The 27922-nt window shown below is 57.5% G+C and overlaps 1 protein-coding gene across 5 annotated transcripts in view; it reads left to right on the top strand.

Moving 5' to 3' along the window:
* Positions 1-27922, top strand: part of RAPGEF1 (Rap guanine nucleotide exchange factor 1) — a 134306-nt gene that overhangs the window by 89920 nt on the left and 16464 nt on the right. For 3 of the 5 annotated variants that reach the window (XM_032595538.1, XM_032595539.1, XM_032595540.1), the window contains exons 5-13: positions 274-362; positions 1037-1189; positions 1687-1810; positions 2257-2440; positions 4009-4515; positions 9826-10025; positions 24612-24884; positions 25705-25797; positions 27527-27612. In XM_032595538.1, coding sequence (XP_032451429.1) covers positions 274-362; positions 1037-1189; positions 1687-1810; positions 2257-2440; positions 4009-4515; positions 9826-10025; positions 24612-24884; positions 25705-25797; positions 27527-27612 — 1709 coding nt within the window. Of the gene's footprint in view, positions 1-273; positions 363-1036; positions 1190-1686; positions 1811-2256; positions 2441-4008; positions 4516-9825; positions 10026-12320; positions 12480-24611; positions 24885-25704; positions 25798-27526; positions 27613-27922 lie in introns of all 5 variants that reach the window. The other 2 variants (XM_032595542.1, XM_032595541.1) reach the window with 2 other exon arrangements.

Here is a 27922-nt window from a genome sequence, read left to right as displayed (position 1 = left end):
AGGGTTTGTCATTTCCCTCTTCCAAGAGGAAGTACCTTTATGTATCTTGAAACGTCTCAACACGCTATGAAGGTATTTTTTGGAGGGTAGGGGACATTTTGGGAAGTTCAGATTATCTAAATCGAACAGTACTTGCATTAACGGTGTGCGGGAAATCTCCAGGCACAAAAAGAGACTGGGCGGAGGACAGACAGCTGACCTGCCTTGGGGTGAGAACCGAGCAGCAAGGAGCTGTCGTAGTGCCTCATGGCTTCTCTCTTGTGTGGGGTACAGGAGCTGGTCAGACTTACCATCGAGAAGCAGGGGCATCCGTCTCCAACCAGCCCAGTGAAACCCAGTTCCCCAGCCTGCAGACCTGACGGGTGAGTTCTGACTAAACCCTCCAGCCACTGGCCACTTGGGTCTCCCCTTGAGAGAGAGCGTGAGCCCCATCAGGTAGGCTGTTGGTGGCCTGTGTTGCTTTAAAGTGTGTCCAGCTCGCTCATGTTTCGAAGTATTGCCTGATCTCAGGGTTAGCGGTCAGCGTGACTCTTTCGCAGGCTGCTGCGTGAGACCATGACCCCCACCTGCACTTTTCCGGAGCCACTTCCCTCCATAACTGGAAAGAGCTTAGAGGGTTGGGTTTTGGGGATTGGGCTTGAGAGAACTGAGCTTCATCAAGAGAGTAAACTGCTGAGGGCAGTGTGGACAGTTTCAAGGCCTTGTAACCATGTCTGCTACAAGCTCCTAGTAAAAATATAAAACATAATAATTTGGAGCATGTCGAGAACCTTTAGACCATGTCTTCTGAGGTTTCCTCTTACAGACAAGGAAACAGATGCAGTCGGGGGGTCCTGGCCGAACTCCTGCTATTTCTGGTGATCAGACAGACTTGAAACCCCATCTGTGCCATAGAGCTCCAGGGACAGGGTCCAGGGCTCCTGCTGCTCGGCCCGGTGCCCTGCCTCGGTTCCATGGCCCGGTCACATCCTGCCCCGCTCGGGACCTGCGTGTGCTCTGTAACCTTCTGTAATCCCAGGTTCTTCTCATCCTCCAGCCAGTCTGAGGTCCCCCTGACAGATCGAGAGATGGAGATTCTGAACAAGACAAGTGGCCTGTCCCAGTCAGCCGAGCTGCTTCCAGACTGTACAGATGAAGAGGTCGCGCCCCCCAAACCCCCCTTACCTGGCATTCGGGTGGTTGATAATAGGTAATTTTTTATTTTTTGGCACCCTCTTCTGTTTATGATGTAATCTGATAAATGGATGGGTAGATGAACCAAAACGAAGACGGTGCCATTAGGGTAAGAACTTGGAACCCAGCCCCTCGCTCTTTAGAAGCCTTGGAATCTTGATCCTCCTTGGGGAGGATCATCTGTGGAGGACGAGCCCGGCCCCAGCGCCCGCCCCCAGCGCCCGCCCCCAGCGCCCGCCCTTGCCGCGCCCTCCAAGAATTCCCAGCGGCTTGCCTCTTAGCCTTCGTACGACTTACTATGGAAGGAAAAGAAAAGATGTTTCTGATTCTTGGTGTTTTGGCATTGATAGGTTTTCTTTTGGCAGAGCAGTGGAGGGGGACGGGAGTTAAAAGTGTTCAAAGTAGGTGTGAAGTCTCTGATAATGAAAGAATGCCACATTCTGTACCCTGACGCCTTTTTAAAGAGCTTCTGTTTGGGTTTTCGGTTTGATAGGATTTCTTAATCTATTTCAGTCCTCCACCAGCATTGCCACCGAAGAAAAGACAGTCAGCTCCGTCCCCGACCCGAGTGGCCGTCGTGGCCCCCATGAGTCGGGCCACCAGTGGTTCCAGTTTGCCCGTTGGAATTAATAGGCAGGTAATGTCGCCCCGTCTGGAAGGCAGAGGAAGGCTTTGGGTGTGGGAATTTGGCTCCCGAGGCGAAAAGAAACCCAGTGGTCTTCAGCCCCTGGCAGTGGGAGGACCGTTCCTTCTCTGTACGGGACCACCGGACGGGGTGGAAGTTCCCGCGTGAGGGAGGAGGTCGGGGTGGGGAGGCTGGAGCCAAAGAGCGTCTCCTGCGGACATCTGAGGCTGGCCCTGGGGCCCTCGCTGGTGACGCACTCGCACTCCCAGCACTCGTAAAGGCTCCTTTCTCAGGAGTCACAGACGCAGCTTGTTAGTGCTTGCATCAGAGACGGGCCTTTGCAGCCGGTTTCTGAGCTTGGCAGTCTCCTCTAAGTCAGTGTACCGATTCCTCTCCCCTGGGCTCTGCCACCACTTCTCAGAAGTGACTTGGGCCTGGTTTTCATTTCTCCACACCAGGATTTTGACGTGGACTGTTACACACAGAGGCGGCTGTCAGGAGGCAGCCACTCATACGGCGGAGAATCGCCCCGCCTGTCCCCCTGCAGCAGCATGGGCAAGCTCAGCAAGTCAGACGAGCAGCTGTCCTCTCTGGACAGGGACAGCGGGCAGTGCTCCCGGAACACAAGCTGTGAAACACTAGGTGGGCTCAGCCATCTCTCACCTCTCCTGTCTCTCCGCTTCTTGGTGGCCGCTTTGGGGTCATACGGCGATGCCAGTCTTGGTCCTACGACCCTGATCTGTCTCTTTGACTGCAAGATGGGGCTGCCGGTATCTGTCTGTCCCCAGGAGGTTGAACGTTTAGATGGAACAACCATGTGAAACTGCCTGGGAGATGCTCAGATGGTGGCTATTACTGTGGTTAATCCGGCAGTGTGTGATCTGACTCCCGTGGCCAAAATTAAGAGCCATCTGTGCTCAGAGCTATAGATGACGGGGAGAGCCCCTGACGGCTTTTGATGGAGGGGGAGGCCAGGTGGGCAGCACATGCTGACCTCCCGGTCGGTGCTGAGCGCGTGCCGCGGGGGCCGGAGGAGAGTCCAAAAGGCAGCTTGGTGCCAGGGTCCGAGAGCATGAAGCTGTTCGTGTCCCGTGAGCTGGACATTTCACTTTGAGGGTTTAATCAGAAGCTTGTAGCAAGATTTCTTTTTTTTAATGTTTATTTATTTCTTTTGAGAGAGAGAGAGAGAAAGAGAGAGAGATCGAGCGCGAGAGAGCGCTTCAGTGGGGAAGGGGCAGAGAGAAGGAGACACAGACAGACGCAGGCTCCGAGCCATCAGTGCCGGGACCACGAGATAATGACCTGAGCTGAAATCAACAGTCAGACGCTTAACTGACTAAGCCCCCCAGGCGTCCCTGTGGCAAGATCTATCCCAGGACGTTACTCCCGGCATGACTGGGAGTAGTGGTGTCCCAGAAGCAAGCTAACTACTCAAGTGTTAGGGAATCCGACGAACCGTCATGCATCCGCTTGGTGGAGTGATACATAGCTATGAAAAGTCAATCATGATGCATTGAGTAATGGCCAAAATCCAAGACCACTGACCTAGTATTTTCTCAGTTGGGTGTTCAAAAAATGAATCCTAGGGGGGAAAAAAAAGACATTTAAGGAAATACGTCAAATTGTAAACAGGTGATAGTTAAATAATGCGATTGTGGATGAGTTTTATTTTCTTGATTTTGGTTTCTTTTTTTTGCCACATTTCCTACAGTGGTCATGCCTCTTTGTTTGTTTCTTTCTTTCTTTCTGTCTTCCTTTCTTTTTCTTTCTTTCTTTCTTCTTCTCTTTCTTTTTCTTTCTTTCTTTTTCTCTTTTTCTCTTTTCTTCCTTCTTTCTTTTCTTTCTTTCTTTTTTCTTTCTATCTCCCTTTCTTTTTCTTCCTTTTTCTTTTTTCTCTTTCTTTTTAGTTCTCTCTCTTTTTCGTTTCTTTCTTTCTGTCTTTCTTTCTTGCTTTCTGTCTTTGTTGCTTGCTTTCTTTCTTAAGAAATTCAAACGATGGAGGCAAATAAGCAAACAGCCGTCTTCCCACTCGGCTTTACTTCTGTAAGCAGGGAGAAGAATGAGGAGTATGAAATGAAGCATAGAGATGAGACGGGGATGCTGTGTCCTCACGCTGTGATGAATGGCACCAGGTTAAGGGGCGGGTTGGATTGTTTCTTTCTGCGGGGCCTCGTGACTGACGGGTCATGTTCTTCCCGTTGTGAATGCAGATCACTATGATCCCGACTACGAATTCCTTCAGCAAGACCTCTCTAATGCAGACCAGATACCTCAGCAAGTGGCCTGTAATCTTAGCCCGTTGCCGGAGTCCTTGGGAGAGTCTGGGTCTCCGTTCCTCGGCCATCCCTTCCAGTTGTCCCCGGCACCTGGCAGCTGTCCCCAGCAAGAGGGGTCCTCAGCTCCAGGACAGCAGATGGACATGCCGCCTGCCCTCCCCGAGAAGAAGCGCAGGAGCGCGGCCTCGCAGACCACGGACAGCTCTGGCTGCAGGGTGTCCTATGAGCGACACCCCTCGCAATACGACAACATCTCTGAGGTTGACCTGCAGAACCCAGCCTCGGCCCCGTCTGTCCCCTTCACGCCCTTTGCTGCTGTTCTCCCCTTTCAGCAAGGAGGATCCCCAGCCTCTGTCGAGTTTGTGGGTGACTTCACCGTTCCTGAATCATCGGGTGACCCGGAAAAACCGCCTCCTCTACCAGAGAAGAAAAACAAACACAGTAAGCTTTTGTCCAGCCATTGTCAGCAAGCACATTTTGTCACCTAAAACGGTGGTGTGTTTTATTTAAGCATTAGGCCGAAATCAAACCGGTGGCCTCGTGATTTCATAAAAGATAGGGCCCGCGGCACGTGGACACTTCCAGGAGCCTTGTCTTGTCCATATTGGTGATGGTTTTCAGAGCCCGATAAGCCAACCTGTCCTTATGGCTGCTCTAAAACCTCGGGCCAAGCCTCCGCAGAGCCCGAGTGTTTGGCCAGAACACGCAGCAGCAAAGAGAGACGAGGGTCCCAGCTGCAGGACAGCATTACAGCAACATCAGGGCAAAGCAGGGTGGACATTTGAATTTAGTTAGAGCTCACCACGCCCACAGAGGGGTTTTCTGAGGATCCCCGAGAGTGTGCACAGTTGCTGTTTAGAGAGGTCCCTGGTACCCCCGCTGTCTTCTGTTTGCAGACATGAGATGTCATGTACTGACTTGGAATCTGAGGGCACCTGGTTGCAGTTGCTGAGGACGTTTCTTAGACCACATATTTTTAATAGATGATGTTCTTGGGGCCCAGGGATGGAGCTGAAATTTTAGATTTTTGTATTTTCCAACTGTAAATTTGCCATCAGGTTCCTAAGTAGAGTTCTACCGGAGACTGTTTTTCTGCTAGTTCCCGTAACAGCTGCCCCGCCCTCCCCCTCTCCCCACCAGCCAGGCTCTGCTTGGCCCTTCTGCGGCACTGGCTGCCACCACGCAGATGTGTGTGTGCTCGCGTGGGCCACACAGCCCCAGGATTCCCTGGCCTCAGTCGAAGCATCCAGCAGAGGACTTCCACCAACTAGGACTTGAATCTCCCTTCCAGGTTCCCAAATGAGAGCATCTGATTGGCCCCTGCTAGAATGGGACCCACTCTCAAAGAAGGGGAGACCCGGCCTGGTTAAACGCGGCAAGGACGGCCCTGAGGGCAGCCGGATGGGCCTTGTCGCCCAGCTCCTTGCTGGGTGTCACCCAGCATGTGTCACAGCCTGGGTGGTATGGTCTCCCCGCTGGAGGGACAGCTGGCCGTGCAGACTGATGAGGTCGTTCCCACCTGTCGTTCGCTCAGGAGAAAGCAGGGCCCTACTGGTGGGAGTCACCAGGGGCAGTGCTAGGAACGTCTCCCTCTACACGAGCAGGTGTCTAGGGAGCTACTGGCCCTTCCCCTCCACCCACCTTATCTTGACTTGAGCAGTGTGCCGTCCTGGGCTCACACCGTCTCCTCTCCCTCTCTCCCCTCTCCCCTCTCTCTTCCTCCCCTCCTCTCCCCTTGTCTCCCCTCCCCTTTCCATTAAATTATCCAAACCCAGAATGCAGGGTAGGATTGCATCCATGCAGACCGCATCAGATGTGTGGTGCCTGGCCACGGAGCCAGGGGCCTCACCTTCTCAGCTCTTAGAGCAGGTCAGGGCACGCAGGGGCTGTAGAGAGGAGGAGGAAAAGGAGAGTCGTCCGCTCTTGCCTTTCCAGCAGCCTCAGGTCTCCGGTGGCTGAAAATACTTTCTGTTAATTTAGACGTCTATTTTTAGGCTTTATTTCTTCTATCAGTGTCTGTAGCACTTCTGTCTGCAAACCTTTAAAAACTAAGAGCTTAAGGTGTGGCATACCTGGGTTAAGGCTTCCCGCACTGTCGTATTTAGTCCTTACGCCCTGGCCAGGCAGTGATGTTGGCGCCCGTTTTATAGATGAAGAAACGGGAGCGCAGGGGGACTAAGCCTTGCCAGGATCACCTGGCAAGTGGGTGGCAGAGGGGGGTTCAGAGCAGGCCTGTGTTTTCCCAGCACAGCGCACACAGTGCCTCCCACGCTAAGAAGGAGAGCGTCCGGCCCTCCTTTGTGGAGACCGTATGGGTTTCAGTAGTGACCCCCAGGCAGCTGGGAGTCGTTTCTGTGCCCTGTGAAAGGACCCCAAACCTGAGGCACAGCCCTCGTCTCTAGTCCGCTCCTCACTCCCTGAGGGGACCCTTGGGGCGTTCCAGGCTTTGCCCCAGTGGAAAACTTGCACAGTTGCTTCGAGAGAAAGGAGGAGATCGACATCATCCCTTATATGGGATTAATGCTGGACGAGCTCGTACACACGCAGTGCTGGTGTCACAGTGTCCTCCTCCTTTGGGTGGCACTGACATCCTTAGGGTCCTCGGCCCCTCTTGCTGAGGGCAGCCCCACGAGCCCCTTGTGCCCGACAGGCTTCCTAATCACTGCCCTGGGTGCCCGCAGGGAGCACCAGCCTGCAAGCGTCTCCAGTGATGCCGCTGCCCCCTTCTCTGAGCTCTTGGGCTGCTTTTGAAACGGACCCCTCTTCCTTATTCCTCCGGTCGCGAGCCTCACTGCTGTTTCTCTGCTTGGTTAGCCGGTCCCTGCGAGGACTTCGTCAGTTCAGGTCTTGTGGAAGCTTCCCGTCTGAGTCCGCCACAGAGGGTTGTGTGCAGTCTTTGTAGAGGGCACTCGGTAGGCGTGTGGGGTCCCCTTCAGAGGCTTGCGTCGTCCTCTGGGGCCTCATGGTGTTGGTGCCGCATGGAAGGAGAGCCTCACGGGGCTCAAGGGGGACAGTGAGGTGCGCTTGTGACAGCTGTGCCCTCAGGGCGAGACTGCCTTTACGTACCGCGTTTTACAGCCACGCTCTGCTCAGTGCTTGTCGGAGTGAAGGCCCTTATACCGCTTCTTTTCAATCCCCCTTTTGGTGAAGGACATCAGAAAGACATCCCCCGAGAGAGGAATTCCCTGTCTACCCTCAATGTGGAGACTATTTGAAAACACAGAATTAAGCCCTGCAAAATTGTCCTGGCCACTTTTTCTTGGTATCTAGCGGGTGCTCATAGCGCTTGTGACATGACCCAAGAGGACAGCACCCAACTCCAGATGGTGCCTTCGCTGGCATCCCCGTGCCTGCCACACACGCACCTAAGTTCCCTTGCTTCCAAACCTGGGCCCTTTTCCTTCCCAGCTCCCGTCGTCACCGGTTCCCCCTGGCGCGTGCACAGCGGCCCCGTGAGTACGTTGATCGGCCCTCGTTCCTAACTCGTGAATCAAGGAGGCATAACAGCACCTGCCCTTCAGCCATGGGCGTGTCGGTGTTGGCCGGGGATCCCCTGCTCTCAGGAGCTTCCTCCACTGCCGAGAGAAGAGAAAGGCAGTACTGCATTCCGGGCCGGCCTTGACCCAGACTTTGCCACGGGGAGCGTCACGTGCAGGTTCTAGTCCCACAGAGAGACGGGGATCGGAGAAGGCCTTCCTGAGGATGCCAGAGGGCTGGACACAGGTCCAGACGGTCGCTTTCCCGAACCCGTGGAGTCGTCGGAAGGGCCTGGCTCTGGAGGTGGGGCTCGGATCACCCGAAATGTCAGGAGCGAGGCGCATACTGATGCTCGCACCCGAGGGCTGAGACGTCTCGCCTCCCCGCGTGGGTGAGGCCCCTGCTGGCGTCTGCTGCCGGGGCCACTCCGGTGATGCCACACGGCTCAGGCGAGGGAGCCTGTCCCTGGGCGGCCGCACAGCTACAGGCTGTGCCACCGTGAGGCGGCCACTTGGTGGCAGGTGGCAGGGCGGCAAGGGCTGGGGTTTCTGGAAGGATGTTTAGGGAGGAGAGGACGCACGCATTTGAATTCAAACACGTCTTTCTTTGCAGTTTGTCTCTCGCCCGAGAACGTTCTGTGGCCTCTGGGCTGGAAGGGGGGAACGGAGTTTAGCGGTTGTTACTTGTTTACCCAGTGGGTGCGTTACAAGACCCACCCCGGGGCGCCGCCTGGTTTAGCAGGGACTCAGCCGGGATGGAGGACACGTGTTTCCTTCACTCATTCATTCTGCAAATATCTGTGGACACCTGCGGCGTGTCACGTGCTGACGATGCAGCCGTGGACCCGGCGGACCCTTATGGTCCCTGCCCTCCAGGGGCTTCAACTCTAGTGGGAGGCAGTAAGCCCTGTTACATCAGCTTTAAAAGTGTATCCTGCATCAAACCACTCTCCCCGCCTCCGCCCACCCCGCAGTCTTTCGCCCGAACCACCACAGAGGCCCCCCCGTTGTTTTCTCAAGACAAAGCGGCCGTGGGCAGGCCCCGAGGGAAGCCCTTGTTGGTCCTCGCCCCCGCGGCATCCCTGCCCCTTTCCCACAGCCTCTCGTGACCCCCCAGGCGACTGCCTCGCTCCTTCCAGTCTCCCCTTGCTGGCTCTGCTCTGCTCACCGCACCCTGGGCCCGGCCTCGGCCTTTGCTGGCCTGCAGGCTCAGTGCAGAAGTCCTTCACGTGGCTCATCCGTGCTCGGGAGAAGCGCCCGCCACCAGCCCGCTCTGCTGTCCACCCCCCCCCCCCGGGCGCCTCTCTCCGGGTCTGTCTCCTGCCTTGTGGGAGGGTGTAGGCCTCAGGTGGGCAGAGGACTTGTTTGCTGGCCCCTGTGAGGCCCCGGCAGCTGAGCCGGTGCCCGAAGCGTTGGTGCTCCTGGGACAGTCCCGCAGACGGCTCGGGACACGCTGTGGGAAGGGCTGAGTGGCCACAAGGGGGAGAAGGTGGGGCTGCCGGGCAAGCGACTGGCGAGGAACCCCTGGGGACGCCGAGCCATGAGCGAGGGAGGAATGTGCCCGGCAGGACTGGGAAGAGCAGGGAACAGCATGTGCACACGTCCCGGGTGTCCCAGGTGCGGGAGGAGGATTGCGTACCTTGGGGGGGGTGGGGGGAGAGTGGGAACAGGGCCAGAGACCCCCAGGGCTTGTCAGCAGGGAGGTGGGGGCCCCAAGATGCTTTTTTATTTCTTATTTAAAAAAAAATTTTTTTTTAACGTTTTTATTTTTGAGATAGAGCATGAATGGGGGAGGGTCAGAGAGAGGGAGACACAGAATCGGAAACAGGCACCAGGCTCTGAGCTGTCAGCATAGAGCCCGACGCGGGGCTCGAACTCACGCACCGCGAGATCATGACCTGAGCCGAAGTCGGCTGCCCAACCGACTAAGCCACCCAGGTGCCCCAAGATGCTTTTTTAAAAAGAGGCTTTATTTCTTAGAGCTCAGCGACACTGAGCGGGAAGTACAGGGAGTTCGCGCGTGTCCCTGCCCCCACACGCCCGGCCTCCCCGCTGTCACCGGCTCCACCAGAGCGCCACACGTTGGTCGCCCAGCCCGCAGGGTCGCGCCGGCCTCAGCCCGAGCCACGGTTTCCGTAGGGCTCCCTCTTGTCGTGTTTCCAAAGCTCCTGGCCTGGTGTGGCGGGCCCGCGGGGACGGGTCGGGGTGCGGAGGGGGCGCGCTGGCGGGGGACCCCCGCTCACGGCCAGGGCCCCGCCCGCTCTCCGTCTCGCAGTGCTGGCCTACATGCAGCTGCTGGAGGACTACTCGGAGCCGCAGCCGTCCGTGTTCTACCAGACGCCGCAGAACGAGCACATCTACCAGCAGAAGAACAAGCTCCTCATGGAGGTGTACGGCTTCAACGACTCCTTCAGCGCCGAGGCCCCGCAGGAGCTGGCCCCGCCCCCCGCCCTGCCCCCCAAGCAGCGGCAGCTGGTAAGCCGCGCTCTGCTTCCGGGGCCCGGGCCGCCGTGCGTGCCGTGCGTGCCGTGCGTGCCGCGCCGGGTGCCACGTGGCGCTCTCGCTTCCTCCTGGCCGGCTCACGGGCCTGCTCCTCGGCCTCCCGCCCCGGGGGTGGTGGCGCCCTCGCTTCCATTGCCGCCCCTGCAGCTGGGCCTGGCTTGTGCTCAGAATGTTTGCTTTCTCTGCCGACGGTCTCGTGTTTTTTCCTCTCTTCTTTGGCTCCACTATAGACCTCCCAGAAAGGAGGGACTCCATCAAAGCACAGGGCATGGTCTGTGCACGGCCATCTGTGAACTTGATTTACATAATGGCCTCGCTACACAGGGTGACTTACACCCCACCCTGGCCAGGGATGGCCCCGTGGAAACAAGCCCTATTGAAGCACGATGGCCGTAAACAGAGCCGTTCTGTGTCCCAAGCACGGTGCCCCTCCTCCCCTGGAAACACTCCTGTGTGAGGATTCCCTGTAGGTAACGAAGCCCCGGTTGGCGCAGAAGGCCGGCTGTCCTGCGTGGGCAGCATGTGAGATTCCGGGACCGGGCAGGGGGGGTGTGCCTGCTGCCCGCCTCTGAGCCCTGTTCTCCCTGCTGCCGGTTTCCTAACCACGTGGACGGTGGTCAGGTTGTAGCATCCAGGCATCTCATCCGGCCGTGCTTTCCGGGAGGAGTGCACCTCCGAAGGGGATTCTTGCTCAGAGCTGCACGTGCCGTTTTGGTCATGGGCTGGCCAGCCTGGTGGTGTTTCCACCGCAGAGGTGACCGGCTAGCTGGCCATCTTTCGTCCGTCCTGAGGGGACACAAAGGTGCCACCCTTCCCTTGCTGGGAGGCAACTGCTGACTGGACAACCAAGGTCCCCAGGTCACTCCCCGAGCCCCCGCCCGCAGGGTCCCTGAGCCCACGTTCAGTGAGCTCAGGGACCGACAAGGCAGGAGCACGCCTAGCCTGCTGGGAGACAGCTCGGTCTGTCAGAGGAAAGGCAGCACCCGCCCTGGGTTCTTGGCCTGCCACTGTCTAGCCGTGTCTCACGACTCAGACTCAGGGTCTCAGTCCTTCACCCACCCTGCCCACCCCCACGAACACCCAAATGTGCCCCAATGTGAATCTGAATTACTCTGAAAACGTTTCAAAAAGGGATCTTTACCATGGAAATAGAAATGCCTGCCGCACGGACCCCTAACCTAAAATGTTTGGTTGAGCAGCCGAACCAGATTTCATGGAGATCTGAGACAGTCTCGGCCCCTCCTGCCAGTGTCCACAGGTGCCCCTTGGCATCTTCTCCGCACCGTGGAGCCCACAGGCTTCACACACATCCCTAGTGAGCACGCTTGGAACCAGAGCCCGTCTGGGAGCACCCGCGGAGCACCTCACCATGCAGGCAGGGCAGACGCTCCGCTGAACGCCTCCCTATGTCAGCACTGGGGCTTCTGTCTGGTTTCCCATGATCCTCTCCACAGCCTCTATCACCCCCGTGTTAAGTAAACTGAGGCTGAGAAAGCCAGAGTGACTTAACTGGAGCCTACCCACTGCTGGAAGTAGAAGATGCGGGGACCGAGCCCAACTCTGGCTGAAGCCCCGACACGGCATGTGACGTGCCCTGTGCCGGCTGCTTGGCGTGCCCGCTCTCAAATGCAGGTGCAGGGAGGACTCTCTCCGTTTTACCAGCAAAACAGTAGTGATCACTGTGCCCGTCAGCCCACGTACAGTGTGGCAGTCACAGTCGAGTGCCTGACACATACGTGGTCCCAGACAGCGTTGTCCCCGCTTTACGGATGATGAACCTGAGGCACAGAGAGCTTTAAATAATGCCCGAGGCCAAGCAGGTCACGAACAGTGAGGCCCAGGTTCAGAGCCGGATGGCCTGGTCCCAGGAGTGCACGCGCTCGCTGGAGCATAATGACTGCCTAGGCTGCTCCCACGGAGGACGAAGAGGTCCTGAGTAGTAAGTGGAAGAAACGGGATTCAGAGCCGGGTCCACGGGGCTCCAGGCCCTCTTGGCCTCCTTGCACCTTACAACCACTTCCAGCGGATGCGACTTGTATGAAAGTTTGCTTTTTAAATCTGTCACGAGGAGGTGAAGGAGGGCACCCTCTCATCCGGGTAGCCCTCGGCAGGCGTCTTTGATTCCTAAGCTGAGCGGAGAAGCCGTTCTTCTCCAGAGTGTCCGAGCAGACTTAGGTAGCAGCCTAGGTATGCTTCTCGTATACCTGCCTGACCGTTCTCTGCTTTTCTCCCTCCTTCCCTGTCTTCTCTCTCGTCCCTTCTGTCCAGCAGGCCTCCTATGCTGCTTCTTCCTTCTCCTCTGTCTCCTACTGTGTCCAGCAAACTAAAGTGGCCTTCACCCCCGAGGACGGCAGTGCCACTCAGGGCATCAGTGTGTCCGTCTCTAACTCCTTTCTCAGCCGGCACGGCAACTTGCCCGTGCCCTCGGTGAGTCGCTCCCCGCTGCTCTTTCTCGGAAACGTGAGTGCGATCTTTCGTTTGTCGCCTGTGCCTGCTGATGTGTGTGCTGCCACCCAGGCCGGACTCTGTCCTCCTGCAGACCCTGCACAAGGGGGAAGGGGCGTGCGCGGTTGGCTCTCTGGGGCCTAAGGACTGTGTGAAGTGTTGGGGTGGACGAGGTGGGGGTGGGGATGGGGGAACGTTGGCAGCCCCGCTCTGAGCCTCACCGCTCAGGCATAAACTGGCAGAGTGTTTTGGCCTTTTTATTTTGATCTCCCTTGGGCCTTGGGTCAGCCCTGTAAGTGTTCTGTGTTGAAGAAGAAATAGTCTTTGCACAGGAAGCAAGGCCAGAGAGGGCAGGCTCCACCAGGCTGTGACGGAGTCTGAGTCTGAGTCTGGGGACCCTGTGTGACAGGCCATTCCAGAACTCAGTGGCCTAAGATGACGGTAACCACTTGGCATTGCTTAGGACACAGGTCAGTAGGCTGACTGCTGATCTGATTTTGGCTGACCTAGCTAACCTCTCCGGAACCGCAGCCAGGACCGCGGGCTGATTTGTGGTCCTCGTGACCCGCTAGCCTCCGTGAGGCTCGCCCGGGCTTGCTCCTGCAGCAGCTGGCGGGGCTCCAAGGGAGCAAACGGAAGCACGCGAGGTACCTTAAGGCCTGGGCTCGGAATTGGCACCCTGTCACTTTCTTGCATTCTCTTGGTTGAATCACGGGGCCGGTCTGGATTCGGGGAGTCGGGAGGTACACTCGGCCTCTTGCGGGGGGGGGGGGGGGTGTTCCAGCAGATCATGTTGCAGAGGGACAGACGTGGACAAAGGAGGGGAATGGGCGCAGCCATTGCTGTGAACGGTGTACTTCTGAAACTTAGGGGACACTGACACTGGAGGAGGCACGGTGCCGGTCTGTCGTCTTTTGCTGGAATCTCCATCTGTCCAGGAACCGAAATAGCTACAGTTCTCCCTTTAATTTGTTGAAATGGGACTGAGCAGCAGGGATAGAACACGGACAGGGGTTCGTCTGGGTCCTCCTTAAAATCAGTTCTGCCTTTGGGTAATTTACCTACTCTTCTTGGCCTTCACTTCTTTCCATTGAGGTTATGCTTTTACTTGTCTCTTATTTTGCGATTGTAGGGAGTAAATAAAATCATAGGAAACTGCCAGGCACCTGGTAAGCTTAGAAATGTACTATCATAGCGCTTGCTCTCAGAGCTCTGGATTCTAGTCTCCACTCTGTCCTAATCCTGCGCATGAGAGCTTGGACAGATGACCTAACCTCATGGTCAACCCAGATGGACTTCCTTTTCCCTCTAAAACCAGTGAGGTTGACCTGGTGACTCTCAGAGAGAGACCTACCGAAGCTCAGGTTCCCAGTGTGGTCCTGTCTGGTTTCCGTCTTTGGGAACCACCTATCCAGGGCCCAGGTCGAGATGGTCCTGCCTGCGGTGAGGAATGCACTGTTCTTTTGGGTGCTGGGGCCTAACTCTTGAGAGCCCTCGGCGGCCCTGTGCTTGCTATGGAAAGGCCACACAGCCTCCCTGCCTCCTCCCGGCCCTGCCCTGGCACACAGACGCCCTCTGTTTCCTCAGCAGGCACTTCTGGTGAGTTTCTTTCACAAATCGTGCAGAACTTGGCCTTTAGACAATCCAGCTCTTGACCGTTTTTTCCCCTCTGTGAACAGAAGGAAAGTGTGAGTTATCCTAAGAAAGCGTCCACAATGTCCCTTTTGAATGGTTTGGGCTTAGGGGGCTGTCAGTGAGCTGCTCTGTTTACTCCGGAGTTGATGAAAGTTTGAGGGCATTTTAATGAAGCCTGGGCTTGAGTATGTCCCAGTTTCCAGCCCCGGGACGTAGGGGAGTCCCCAGACACCTCGCATCAGAAAGACCACATTCTGCGTACCAACTCCGCAGCAGAACCCAAGGGAATGAACTACTAAAGGTGCTTTATTTCCGAAAGGGAAAGTCCCCCACCCTACCTCCCGCCTCCAGAGCTGTTAGTAATGGCCTGAAGGTTTGGAACGTTTGACATCTGGCACGCTGACCCCCTCCCCCCCAAAGTGGTGGTGTATTGCAAGGCCAACATCTTTGTGTATTTCCTACTTGCCTTCTGAGATGAGCCCAAGTGGAGGGCTTTGGGTGGCTCTCAGAGCGGCCCGTTATTCCAAATCTCCTCGCTCTGTCTCTCCTGGGCCTCTGTCGTCAGTCCACCACAGAATTCTGAAGGGACGCCATTTAGGGGTACAGCAGTTGTCAAACCTGAAGACCCCTCACCCTGTCAGCGACCTGTTACTCCTACCAGAAGATTCTTGAATTGGAGCAGGACGGCTGCATTGACCAAGCGTAACTGAAACGGGGGCTGAAAAGCCTCTTGTTCGCTCTTCCTGGTGCTCCGGGTTGAGTTTAATTCAGCAAGCGCAGGGATTCTCCTCGTGCAGGGATCCGCAGCGGCTCGGAGGCCCCGTCACCCTCAACAAGTGCTTGCCTTCCGGTGGGCAGAGTACAAGCATGGAAGAGGCTCGTGCTGAGGCAGGGTGTGCGTAAGCCCGATAGAGTCTCAGGCTGTCGTGGGAACCGTCGGGGCCGTGGAGCCGGGACAAGGACAGAGCCTCCTGGGAACGGTGGCACTTGGTCCGTTGCCTGAAGGACAGTTAGGATTTCTGGGAGATAAAGGGCAAAGGTCAGGGAAAACAAGTCCAAGATGTTCCACGCCACGGATGTTCTATCCTGCCTGGAGGGTGGGGGCCTCCTATGCATGCTGGAAGGTCACCGCAGGTGCAAGCGCTCAAGGAGTGAGGTTATGGGGCAGCTGGCCGAAGGGTAGTGAGCGAGCCGGCCCTCCCCCGTGTGCTTAGCGTCGCACACCTTCACTGCAACAGACCTTTTCCCCCGAGGCTCCCTCCTGAGCATGGCCCTTGGGGGCCAGGCCAGGGGGTGCTCACACTCTTCCTGGCATCTTCCACTGTGTCTGCCCAGCTCTCGTCCCACAGAAGCCTTCGCTCCCAGTCCACAGACTTCCCGTCCTGCCCGGCTCGTGCTGCGTCCTGAAACTTGGACATGTACCCAGACAGGCATGTGGTCTCTGGGCTGTTAGATAGAGGAAGGTGTTCAGGGACATGAGGAGTGAGCGAGTGAGAGCCAGGAAGGATGTGGAGAGCCAGGCGCAGGGAGGCCGGGTCCCCGTTCCTGATAGGATTCCGCCGGGCCTTGGCAATGTAGCTGGCCCCGGAAGGCACTTGAGTGATGTGCCTTCCTACAGACAGCTCTCTGACCTGATAGTGGGGTCCTCCCTTTCTGTCCCCAGAGTCTCTCTCTCGGTTACTGGTACCCCCCCGGGCTGCCTGCCACGTCCTCCCTGCAGCCCCACCATGCTGGCCGCCCACCTTCCGCCTCCACTCCAGTTCCGGTCCTTCCGGCGGCAGCCCTCCCCGCTCTGCGCTGAATCCCCAGGTCCCTCCTCTGGCTTGCTTCGGCTTTGCCTCTGAACGCTGGTCTTGTGACTCTAAAAAGGATCTTAAAAGTTGGATCGGGTCTATATGCACTTGACCCTCGACCAGGGTGTTGAAAACCTCCCAGCAGCCATCAGGGTTGCCAGTGCCCTTCAGGGCTTGAAATGTTGACGTTAGAACAGTCACCTTCCTCCACCCCCAGACTGGTTTCTGGTACAGCCCTTCTTCGCTGACTGCAAGGCACAGGTATTTTACTCCTAGAAGATGGACTCAGGTGCTGGGAATGTGTTGAAATGCTTCTTTACCATCTTGGCTTCCAGAATGATTCTGGAAGTAAAACTGCTGGGAGACCCAGGTTTTGAGGAGAACTTGAGAGGGACCCATGATAACTGTCATTTATTTGCAACATTTTTAGGGTAAGAACATCCAGTGCGTGTCGTCTCTAAGACTTCAGTGAAAAAGGACGGGGGAGGGTGGGCAGAGCAGCTGGTGTCCCGTCCTGGGCAGAGAGTGATTCTCTGAGGTGTTGAACCCAGGTTTTTGCACGTCGGCACAAATGCTTTCACTGGAAGGCCTGCTTCGTGGACCGTGTTCCTCTGCCGTGCCTTCCCCTCACAGTGAGACGGCAAGGGCCCACTCCCTGAGACACGTGGAGGCCCCTGAAGTCCCACGAGTGCCTCTGTCACTCGCCTTTGCTGCCCTGAACGGCAGCCCAGCGGCTGTCACAGAGACCGTGGGCTGAAAGAGCGGTCTAGCGAGCAGACGGGAAGTGAAAGTGCGGGAGGACAGATGGTGGAGTGGGGAGGGGGGGGGGGGGGGGGAGAGTGGCCGGGAGCTCAGGCTTGCCGGGCTGGGCCCGGTGTGTGCCTTGTGCTGGAAGAGAGAAGTCCCTGGCTTCCTCGCCTCTGTGCCTTGCCGTTTCCTGATGTTGACTTACCTCTGTGCTTTCCTGACCTGCGTAGACCTCCCTCGCTTTGAGAGATGAGAGCGGGGGAGGGGGTGGGCGACGCTGGCGGCCCAGGGACGGGGGGTACCTCTCCGAGCTCCAGCTGTCCTGGCTGGGGCTCCGTTCCGCTGGCCTGCCGGACTTGCCGGGCTCTCCCTCAGAGTGGCCCAGCCCCACCGTCGCAGGGAGAGCCAGGCCTCTTGGTCGCGTGGTCCTTCCTGGCCTGCGGAGGCTCTGGGGCCTGTCGGGGTTTCACACCCCGGAAGTCGTGGGCTCGTACACTGCCCCGTTCTTGGGGGCCGTACCGCCAAGTAGGGTCCTCAGGGTGCAAGTGCGGGCGCCTCGCCAGACCCGGACTCGTCCCCCTGGGATTAGGAAGTAGACCCCACAGGCCCAGCCAAGCCCCTCCGCCCCCATCCTCGTTGTCTCTCGGGACGTTTCCACTGTCCCCGAGCTGCCCAGGCAGGAAGCGAGGAGCTGTCTTTCCTCCCCGGCCACACACGCGCCACGTTGACCTGTGACGTGCCCCACCGCTCACCAAGCCCTGCTGTGCGTCCTAGCCTGGGCCCTGAGCCCCTCGCCTCCAGCCCTGTCGCTGCTTCCCTCTCCCTGCCCCCGGCACGGCTCCTGTGGCCTCCCCACCAGCCTTCCTGCCACCGTGCCCCCTTCTCGCTGGCCAGGTTGCAGTGTCCCCTTATCACTGCAGAGCCTTCTGAGGCCTCGCCAGCTACCGGTGCCCACCTGTCCCCTGCCCACGCCCTGTGCTCCCTCCGCCTTCTCCAGGCGCCGACTCCCTGGCTCTCCTGCACATCCTTCCTTCTGTCACGTGTCCCACCCTTCCTGGTGGCGCCCGTCACCTTCCCCACCTTGTTTTTCCTTACTGGCGGGGTGGACCCGAGCGTGCGGCCTCCGGATCAGTAGGCCGCCCTTTCCTCTTCGGTGACGGGAGCCCCGAATTGTCGTGAAGGTTAAAGGCAGAGCACATGTGGAGCGAGAAATGTAGTGAAAGGCACACAACCAGTGTTTAACAAAAAGGGAGGCATCATGGTAACGTTTATTACCACACTGGGAAATTCTTTCTTCTGTAAGGCTCAAGTTCTTTTTTCTTAAGGTCGCAAATCCTCTGAGGCTAGGGCTGGGCTTGTTACGTGCTTGCAGCCTTGGTACGTAGCTCAGGGCCGAGCCAGCAAGCAGCGGGTGCTCTGTGACGCCAGACTGACCAGGAGGGTGTTCGTTCACCCAAAGGCAGGGAGCAGGGAGGCACGCGGTCCTCTCCGCCCGCCATTGCGCCCACGTTCCCGCTCCCCGCGTTTCGTCGCGACAGCCAGGTGTCGGCTCGCCACGGTAGCCTCTCCGCTCGTGTGCGTCAGACACGCCGGTCCCACGCTGTGGCCGAAAACCCCGTTTCTTCCTCATTTTCCTTCCTGCTAACCCAGAACGCCCTGGCTGCTGTCTGTTGGGCCCGAGACCAGAACTTGGGGATCCTCGGCCTTGGAGACTTGCCGAAGCAGCCACTGCGACTCGGCCACTCCTGCTCCTCTCCTTCAAGACTTCCTGCTGCTGTTCTGCCGGGGCTCATGGCATTTTGGATGGTCATTGCTCTTGGACCAGCTTCAGACCCAAGAATTGGCGACAGCCCCTCGCTGCAGCTGTGCCCCTGACTCCGTCCATGACTGTCCAGCTGGCCGGGTGCCAGAAGGACCCCGTTGGTCCTTGCGAGGGTCCCGTGGCGACCTGAACCCCAAGGGTGCTGTCCGTGCACGTGGACCCTCACCCGTTTCAGCCCGCTCGTCCACTTGTGAGGGTCCCTTTCCCACGGCTCTGGGAGGGAGTGCCCGCTCCACTCTGGAGACGGGGAGACCGGGCTAGAGAAGCTGCCCGTGTCATGTAAATGTTCAGAGTCTTTGGTGAGAGCTGAAGCTAGGATCCAGATCCCCACTGTCGGTTGCCAATAACCGATGGCGACCCGGGAAGGCTGTGTGAAAGGAAAGGCCCGCACGTAGGCTGGACATCGAGAGGAGTGCTGCTCCTTCGTGTTCTGACACTTCACACGCTGCAGCCGCAGGCTCTAAACAGAGTTCTAAGAACGAGTCTAAGGTAGAGCCCCTGGCATGCCGTTTAAATCCAAACCGGGTAAAAATAGTTGTCAGATTTCTAGAACAGAAGTAAAGTAATTTTTGAGTCTGTATTAAATCCTTCTACAAAGCGTTGATGCTCTTAACGTTTAGTGCACATACAGAGCATCCTAAAATGTATTCGAGGTTTTTGCAAGAACGTGATTAGGCAAGAGACCATTGGCTTTGAAACCAGTGGTGTTCAAGGAAGATCTTGTGATTCAGATGGCAAAAATGTCACATGACAAGAAATGCAATACGTTTCTAACTTTGCACCCATCCTACCGAAAATTCTCCTACGCAAAGCATTCTTGGGGTTTTATTCTTTACATCCTTTGTTATAAAATACTAATTAGAATTCTCAAATGGTTTTTAAAACTAGATTCCACCAAGAAGTTTATTCAAGAGGAGAGAAGATATTTTGGGGGTCCACTGTGCTGCCGCTGTCCCTTTCTTTGCTAAGATGCACGTGGCCCCAGCACCCACGCCAAGGTGCCTCTCCGTGCCACGAGCAGGCGGTGGTGGCCTCGGCCTCAGAACCCGCCTTCTGACACAAAGGCATCAAAGAAGGAAGTCGCTTCTGGGCGTAAGGGAGACCCGAAAAAGGGCTTTGGCAAATAAGTAGTTGATGGGGGAACAGGAAGGAGAGAGGAGACGCGTGCAGCGGTCCCCCTCCCAGTGTGCCTCACGGAGTGACGAGGAATGTTATCAAGGGTCCTTCCTGGGGACCTTCCATCCCTTAGGAGCCGAGTCGTCGGACGTGCTTGTCCGCAGGAGATCCGTCCCCCGGAGGTGGCGGGGGGTGTCGTGCGGTGACTGTGGGCTGGACTTCGCTCCAAGAGGAACGGCGTAGCCCCGTGCTGTGTTGGTTGTGTTCACACTCACAGTCTCTAGTTTCAGGGAAGTGTGAGCCCAGGACCGGTGCTGAGCTGCAGGGTTCCCAGTGACTCTGCGTACGGGAAGGAGGCCCGAGCCACGCTAGAACAGCAGCCTCCCTGGAGTGTGTTTTCTCACAAATGATGAACTTAAGCCTGAAAACCAGCTGTCCAATAGCTTATCTGTGTTGGTGAGCAGCGTCCAGAAACACTGAAGTCATAAGCCTCGCTCGAGCCAAGAGTGTGCAGTGATGACCAATCTCTGGCAACTTCTGTCCTTCCCAGACGCTTTACGACAGTGAGTCCATTCGCTCGGATGATTGCGTCTCCCTGTGACTGGTGGAGTTGCGAGTTCTCCAGAGCTTGGGGCGCAGGTCACCGTGGAAACGCAGAGCCATCGAGGCCCTCGGGCCTGTGGCCGTAGCCCTCAGCCGCTGGCACCCTCTCTGCCGCCTCCGGCACCCTCGTTCTTCCTGATAATCAGGGGAAGTAAATGGAGTGTCTGTTACAGCGAGGAGCCAGAAGTTTCCTTTTGAAGATCTCTTCTCCTGCTTTCTTGCCAGCACAGCACAGGGCTCCTCCCCAGTCATGGTTCACGCCAAGACTCTGCTGGAGATAAAGTGTCATTGAAAACTGCATGCCTGGCCAGCTTTGGGTGGCTTTGCTTCTTAGCGTGTGAATGGCCTGTTAACATGTACGGTCGTCAACCTCCACCGTTTTTTCCACCCGGAAGACTCTTGGTGGTGGTTTCGAGTGGATGTTTTCAGAACGGGTGGCCACTTCCCGCGTCTCCCGTCTCTGTGAGGGCAGATGTTATCTCTGCATCCCTGGCTCGTATATCGGGCCTCAGCTCACTGCCTTTTGCGTGCTGGTCATCGCAAAACACTTAGCCAAGGAGATTTCCCAGCGAGTTAGGAGGCTGTATCCTGCCGTGGGATGACAGGGTGGGGCCTGTCACATGCCCAGAACCCTCGCTGACAGTGAGATGCCCCACACGTCTCTCAGGAGCCAAGCCGTGTGTTATCGGGTGTGTAGCCTGCACTCTCAGCCCGTTTCTCCGTCTTTGTGACAAGGATCGTAACAGCCCTTGGTGTAGGTTAAATGAGAGGATTCGTGCAAAACCCTTAGCACCTCACTGACCAGCAGGCATCGTCATCCCCAGACGGGTTTTGCTGGCACTCTGACAAATTGTGACCGAGGCTGATGGCAGGGACCAGGCAGCCCCTCCTAACTGCTTTCTTTTGCAGGAACTTGGCTCTGGCACGCCTAGATCTTCTGCAGAAATCTGCCGTCTCCAGACAGGCAGCCCCCCTCCTGGCATAAAATCTCAGCCCAAACAGTCTTACTCTGGCTATAAATAAAAATTCCTGCTACAGAGAAAGCAGCAACTCTCTGTCAGAGGCAAAGCCAGGCACCAGCCAGGTCCTAGAATAAACTCCAGGCAGGGGCGAAGTGGTGTTTCTGCTCCGTGGCCAGCCTGCCTTTCTCCTGCCCCTACGAAAAATGTGGCCTCAGAGGGCCTGGAGAGAACTCTCTGGGGGATCCGTGGAGGCAGAGCTTGGGGGGAAATGGTGTAGGGATGAGCCCCCAAGTGCCCTCCCCTCCAGAGTTGCCGGAGGGGCACTGTGGGGAGGGGCACCGCGGGGCGCTTCCCCACTGGAAGGTATTTTTCAAGTTTGGCTCTTGTCCCAGCAGGACTGCATAGCTGGGATGCCGGAGCTGCTCCCAGGCTGGGGGGGGGGGGGGGGGGATGCTGCTGCGGGAAGGGAGCGCAGGCAGCCCAGGAGCCTTTGTCCTGGAGAGGCAGCCCCCTTGCGGTCTCCCGGCGGCGGCTGCCCCCCTCCATAACGCACATCCTTGGGGCTCCTTCCTTCCCCTGGGGGCAGCCTGTCACCCTGCAGACTCCTGTGAGTCAGCCAGTGTTTAGGCACGTCGATACTAACATTAGAATCAGTTCCTAAGTAGCCCCTCGTATTCAGCGGTAGACCCCACTGAATACCTCAGCTCTGGGGTTTCCTGGTATTTTGGAGGATGAGGGAGGAGAGCTGACCGAGCAGCCCTGACTGCACCCAGGACTCCCAGAGCATCATCTCTGTAACTCCCCAGAGACCCCACCACAGAAGCGTGGTCCTTGCCTCCTGGGTTTTCATTTTGCATTTTTTTCTTCTAGTATAATTAGCATACAGTGCTATGCATTTGCATCGCTGTTTTAAAGGCAAGGAAACTGAGGCTCAAGAACTTAGGCTGTTTACCCAAGGTCACACAGGTGGAAAGAGAGAGCCGGGGACCGGAGTCCAGTCTGTGTGACTTGAGAGTACGCCCTTGGCAGTCACCCTGAGGCCGTCTCCCGGAAAAGGCACCCATGGTGCTTGGGAGTCCGCCACCCTGAGCGGGCCAGATCAAAGCTGGTCAAGAAGGTACCGTCACACCTGATGCATCTTGTGACCGCATAGAAACCACTCGTGAGTGTCTGTCCAGTGCTCAGTTATTGCGGGGCCTGCCCAAGTGCCGAGAGACTTTACGCTTCAGGGGTGGTCCATGAGGACAGGTCCCGGACCCCTAAAAGAGCTGGCATCTGTCTTAGTCTGTTCAAGCTGCTATAACACAGCTCCACAGCCTGGGTGCTTACATACAGCACGGTTCTGGAGGCTGTGGTCCGAGGTCAGGCTGCCACCATGGTCGGTGTCCCTTTCCGGTCACAGACTTCTGGTTGTATCCCCACACGGTAGAAGGGCAAGGCATCTCTCTGGACCCTTTTTCCTGGCACTGATCACATTTAGGAAGGGAGCTCTTAAGCACCTCCCAGAGGTCCCCACCTCCTAATACCTAAACTAGTTGGGTACGTGCTCAAGGGAGAGGCATCCGTCAGCACATGTCATGACAGCCTCTGCCCTTGGGGACACACAGGCAACAGAGCTGAACCAGGCTCCTGCGTGAGACCAAAGCCGCTGCCTGAAAGGGCCACGTGGGCTTCTCAGGGTGGCCTCCCAGGACCAGACCGTACCATCCGTTGTCCAATGCGTTCCATACGCTGTCTTCTCTTTGGCCTTTCCCAGCCAGTGAGAGAGCCTCACTGCAGGGGGGGACATTAACCAGGGATGAATGGAGAGCCCCAAAGCCAAACATTTGACCCCACTGCCATCCCCAGCAAGGTCCAGAGTGAGTCCCCCAGGCCTAGGTGGTTGCTATAAAAGATCAGTGAAATGTGGCACCTGGCTGGTGAGGGCACCGTGGATGTTCAGGCTCCTCAGCCCCCAGTATGAGAGCCACTGAGCCGGGCATCCCCTCACCCAGCTTGTGTAGAAAGCTTGTGGGAATGGAGCTTCCCAGGAATCTCAGCCTCCGGTGCCTGTCCTTCAGAACATGGACGGCACTTCCCATGAATTCATGTGACCACGTACGGGGTTGGTCTTGAGTTTGGGAGTTAGATGGGGAAATAAAATGTGTACGAGTGAGTAGGTGCCTGGGGTAGGTGTCCTGAGTCTGATACAAACCCGCAGAGCGAGAGGGAGCTTTAGCCTACTCAGGCCAGCCAGGAAGGAGCAGGGCTGGCCGGCAGCGGGGGGGGGGGGGGGGGGGGGGGGGGGGGCGCCTGTCCCTGGAATTGAGGCAGCCCCTTGGTCCAGTGTAAAGTGTAGCTTTACAAAACCACCTAAGGATGTGAGTGGCTTTAACCTCCTGTTTAGAATTGTGTTTCTTCCTCCTCTTCCTTGTCCGTGGGTTCTGAAAATCCAGTGGCAACATGCAGAGAACTTTTGAGGGAGCCGTGTGCACATTTGTGTTGAGTTTGGCTTCTGGCAAACTCCGGCATCTGTGGTGGGCAGGTGAGCCGGGCCAGCACTTTGGATACAGACCATTCCACATGCCCTTCTCCCACTTCCCTGTGACAGCATCAGGCTGTCAGGCCCTTTGTGGGACGTGGTGACATCTCAGGTTCTGAGCCTGGTGGCCCCAGAGCTTCTCTGTCCCTCCTCCCACAGCAGAGCTCAGGCCTGGGCAGTGCTCGTTGGCTCTCAGAAGCTGTGGGCGCTCGCTGTCACCCCTCAACCTGGCCTCGAGACTTCTCTGTCTCCATGAGAGTTTGGGAGTGTTAGCCTCGCAGCTCTAGGGTGGTACCAGAGACATTGCAAGATCCCTCCATTGGTGAAAGAAAAGAGAAAAGATTGGGTAGGGAGGGAAGTGAGCTCAGAGAAATTTTCAGCATTTTGATCGCATTTTTAAGACTCCCCTTCCAAAAGGATTTGAAGCGGGTTACAGTATTTGAAAGGCTGCAGCGTTTGACTTTTAAGGGATAAAACCAAAGTTCATCCGAAAGACTCGAAATGAGTAAATATGACCCATGGTCTGAAGGCGCACACTGCATTTAGCCACCAGGTTCCTGAAGGGACAGAGGCACGGGTTGGGTTCGTGGGTTTGGTTCTCTGACACAGCAGACGGTGGGACCACCCGTACCGCGCCTGGGGCTTGCTCGTCGTTGAGGGCGCCCGCGTCCCTCTGTTGTGGCGGATGGCGCGGGTCGGTCCCCAGGCCCTGCTCAAGGGAGGGCGCGCCCGGGTTGGGGGACCTCAGGCCGGAGGCATGCGGGGGTTGCTTCGGCCTGCTCCGTGGTCCTCATTAGAATCGCTGTGAACGGCCTACCCCAGCTCGGCCGACCTAATCTAACGACTTTTTCTTTTGTCTGTTTTCTTCTTCCCATCTTCCCGTTTCTGTGTCTGTCTGCCACTTTGATTCTGTAGTATAAATCTGTGTTTAGGTCCTACTCCCAGGATTTCGTGCCTCACAACCAAGCTTCCGTTCAGCCTTTCCTCCCGTCTACCCCCTCTTCCTCTCCACACTTCCCGCCCGTCCACCAGTCTCAGAGCTCTGACTTAGCGGTGCCGACCGTGGCCAGTCTGCCTCCCAGCACCGTGGACGGGCCTCTCTCGTCTTCTCAGGAGAGCAGCTTTCATGGGAACACTGTCTGCCTTCCTTCCGAAACCTCTCTCACTGACTCGCCCCCGACGCCTTCGGTGAGAACTCAGCACACACACCCCTGCACGTGGGTCTGCACGTTTTGAGAAAAGCGGTGTCGCTGTTCGTGAGTCTGCCGCCCCGCCCCCCCACCCCCAGTGGCAGCTAGGCCTGTCTGATTGAGGTCTGTGGAAGGTCGCAGAGTGAAACAGGAGGGTGTCTGTTTCCAGAACAGAAACGGAACCTTCCGTACGGAGTTCCCATCAGATGGGGAACCCGATTTTCCAGAAACAGATCAGTGGCCGTTTAGAGACAGCCATGAGCACGAGACAGAAAATGCGCCTGGTTTCCTGGTTGGTTGTGCGTTTTTAGAGAAAGACACAAACACCTGTGGAAGAAAGGTGCGGACAGAGGACTCTGAGACCGGAGGCAGTTGCCTCTGTTGGCTGCAGGTGGTGCTGAGGACAGCGGCCCTGCCTGCCTGTGCTGCTGAGTTCCCTGAGCGCCTCATCCGGGGACGGGGTGCTAGCTGGCAGGGCGGAGAGGACCGGGGCCGGCAGGCAGGGGCGGCGCTGCAGCGAGCTGGCCTGTCTTGGTACGCTGCCTCCCTCCGGGGCAGTTTGAACGGCCCTCGACCTCCCTGGAGAAGATCAGCGGGAAACTTGCGTCCCCTGTAACACAGAGGCAAGAGGTGGCTTCCTTCTCGGGCCTGGGAAAGGTCCCCAGGGAGACCCGAGCTCCCACTGCCGCCCTCGTTCCTTCCCCGTGAGAGGAGAGTCCCGGTCAGGGCCGGCCCGGTAGGCTGCTCTCTCTCGGAGCCGTGACGGCGGGCTGGGGGGCCTGTCACATGTGCATCTCCTCTCATCCTGTCTCCCCCAGAGTGAAAACGCCAGCGAGGAGGCTGGTGAGGGTGAATACGTCAATCTGTATTCCTCTGGCCAGAGCAGCGAGGAGCTGCCTCACTCCCGAGGAGTAAGTAACCTCAGGGCTGCCTCGTGCATGTGGCCTGGCCTGGCAGGGTTGGGCCCTGCTTCTGCCTGGCTGAGCCTCCCGGTCCCTAGCCGGCTGGGCCCCGCAGCCTTGCCGAGAGCCACGCTGGCTCGGTGGGGAGAGGACGTGGCTCCCCGTGGAGGCCCTCCCTTTGCTTTCAGGGCTCGCGTGACGCTCTCCGGGCCTGGCCGGATGGGTCTTCCGGAAATGAGAGGAGGCGGCATAGTGTGGGCCTGGCCCCCCGTGTCGGTTGCTCTCTGAGATTTCTCTCTATCCCGTCTTCTAGTGTCAAAGCCCGTCTTCCATCCCCTCCCCAGAGGGAGGGACTCCTCTCTCCCTCACCACCAAGCCTCCCGGGCCTTCGCCCCCTCCTCCTCCCTCAGCGCACTCCCTTACCCCCACAGGAACAGCTTCTGAGGAAGCTGGATGGGGTCTGTCCGGGAGCCCCCGCCCTCTGTGTTCACGAGCCCTCTGTCCTGAGAGCGTAGAGAGCTACCTGATGTGGCTGCCCTTGGTTGACCTCTGTCCCAGCCAGATACAGCCGTTCTGTTGAGCAGTCGGCTTTCCAAGTTTTGCTGCAGCAAGACGCGAGCAAGCTCAGAAGCTTGAAAAAGAATGAGTCCCTTGACAGGAGGGGCCGTGAGGACGCGAGTCCTCCCTGGTGATCAGCTCACAGGGCCCAGCCCCTTAAAATTGTGGTCACCCCTGGTAAGACAGCCCCGCCGAGGATGCCCCCGCAGGACCTTCCACGTCCGCACAAGGCGAGCCCCGCTTTAGTTACTTGCAAGTCCTAGAACACTGTGGGATTCGACCCTGTCTGTGGAAGCTGTTTTTACCCTGGGGTCCCCTCCTCACCTGTCCGCACCTGGTGACCTATGCCCCCGCATCGTCCAGTTTAGCCTCCACACGGTGGAGCCCATGCCAGGCTGGCCTTCCGTGGCTCTCCCCTCTGCCCACGACCACGCTCGGTGCTGGCTTCACCTCACAGCACTCTCCACGAGGACGATCCATGTGCTCGTGCTAACCTGGTTTCTGTCGCGGCCGCAGTGGCAGAGCAGGGATGCCAGACAGCCGTGTCGTCACCGAGTGGGGTGGGCCCGGATGCCCAGGCCCGGCTGCTGGAGGAGAGGGGCTGGCTCTCATGCCCTCGAGCAGCTAGACCCCTTGGAGCCGTAGCTGGGAGGCAGCTGTGCGTGGCCGTCCTGAGGACTCTAACTAGGAAGTCAGCAGGGGTTTGCCGCACGGTGGTCAAGGTCAGAGGTTTTGGAGGCAGACAACCCTGGGGTAGAGTCCAGGCTGTGGCCTCCGAGCCGCGTGCGCTTGGGCAGAGCCTTCAACCTGTGTCTGTGTGCGTGAGTAGCACGGTGCCTCCAGCTAACGGACAGGGTCCTGGTCGGGTCAGGTGAGAGGAGGCGTGGGAAGTCCTTAGCACAACGCCTGGCTCGGCTTGGCCGGTAGCAGCAGCTGTGAGTCCTTTCTTCCAGGAGGTGCTTGGATGGTCATAAGTAGGGGCCCCCTTTCACCATCCCCAAAGGCAAGAGGGCCTTGCACTTCTTGCGGGATTAACCGCATTCATGGTTCCTGTGTCCACGTTTCGGATTGCTCCGGAGGAACTTACGCTCAGAAGCCGCTTGCAGGCAGGAATGCCGGGAAGCAGATCCACCCGGCTTGGGGCACCCGTCACAATCCCAGCGCTGGCTTCTCTTTTCAGGAATCACCAGCTACGAAAGACGGACATCCCAGAGACCCCGCATTGGGCAGCGGCGCACCTGGGAAGGAGAGCAGAGACGGCGAAAGGTAGGACGTGACCGGGTAGAGTGGGCGCCCTGAAGGCAGCGAGCCCACTCGGGGAGAGCTGCCCCCTGCGCACCGGCAAACAGGCCTCCCGGGGCTTTAGGTTTACGTCCTTTCCCTTTTTCTGACTCTCAAAATTATACATGCGCAGGGCAGAAAGCATGGCAAGTACAGAAACATACAAGTAAACCAGAAAAACCCTTGATAATCCCACCCTTAAAGGCTCCACTCTGGCAAGCATTCTGCCATTATTTCCTGGTGATGTGCTCACGTATTATCCACTTTGCGAGTCACCCACGACAGTATTTTCTTT

This window comes from Lynx canadensis, chromosome D4, assembly GCF_007474595.2.
Source record: "Lynx canadensis isolate LIC74 chromosome D4, mLynCan4.pri.v2, whole genome shotgun sequence".
NCBI lineage: Eukaryota > Metazoa > Chordata > Mammalia > Carnivora > Felidae > Lynx > Lynx canadensis.
The sequence above is the reverse complement of the archived record's forward strand: the minus strand, read 5'-3'. Positions and strand labels throughout refer to the sequence as shown.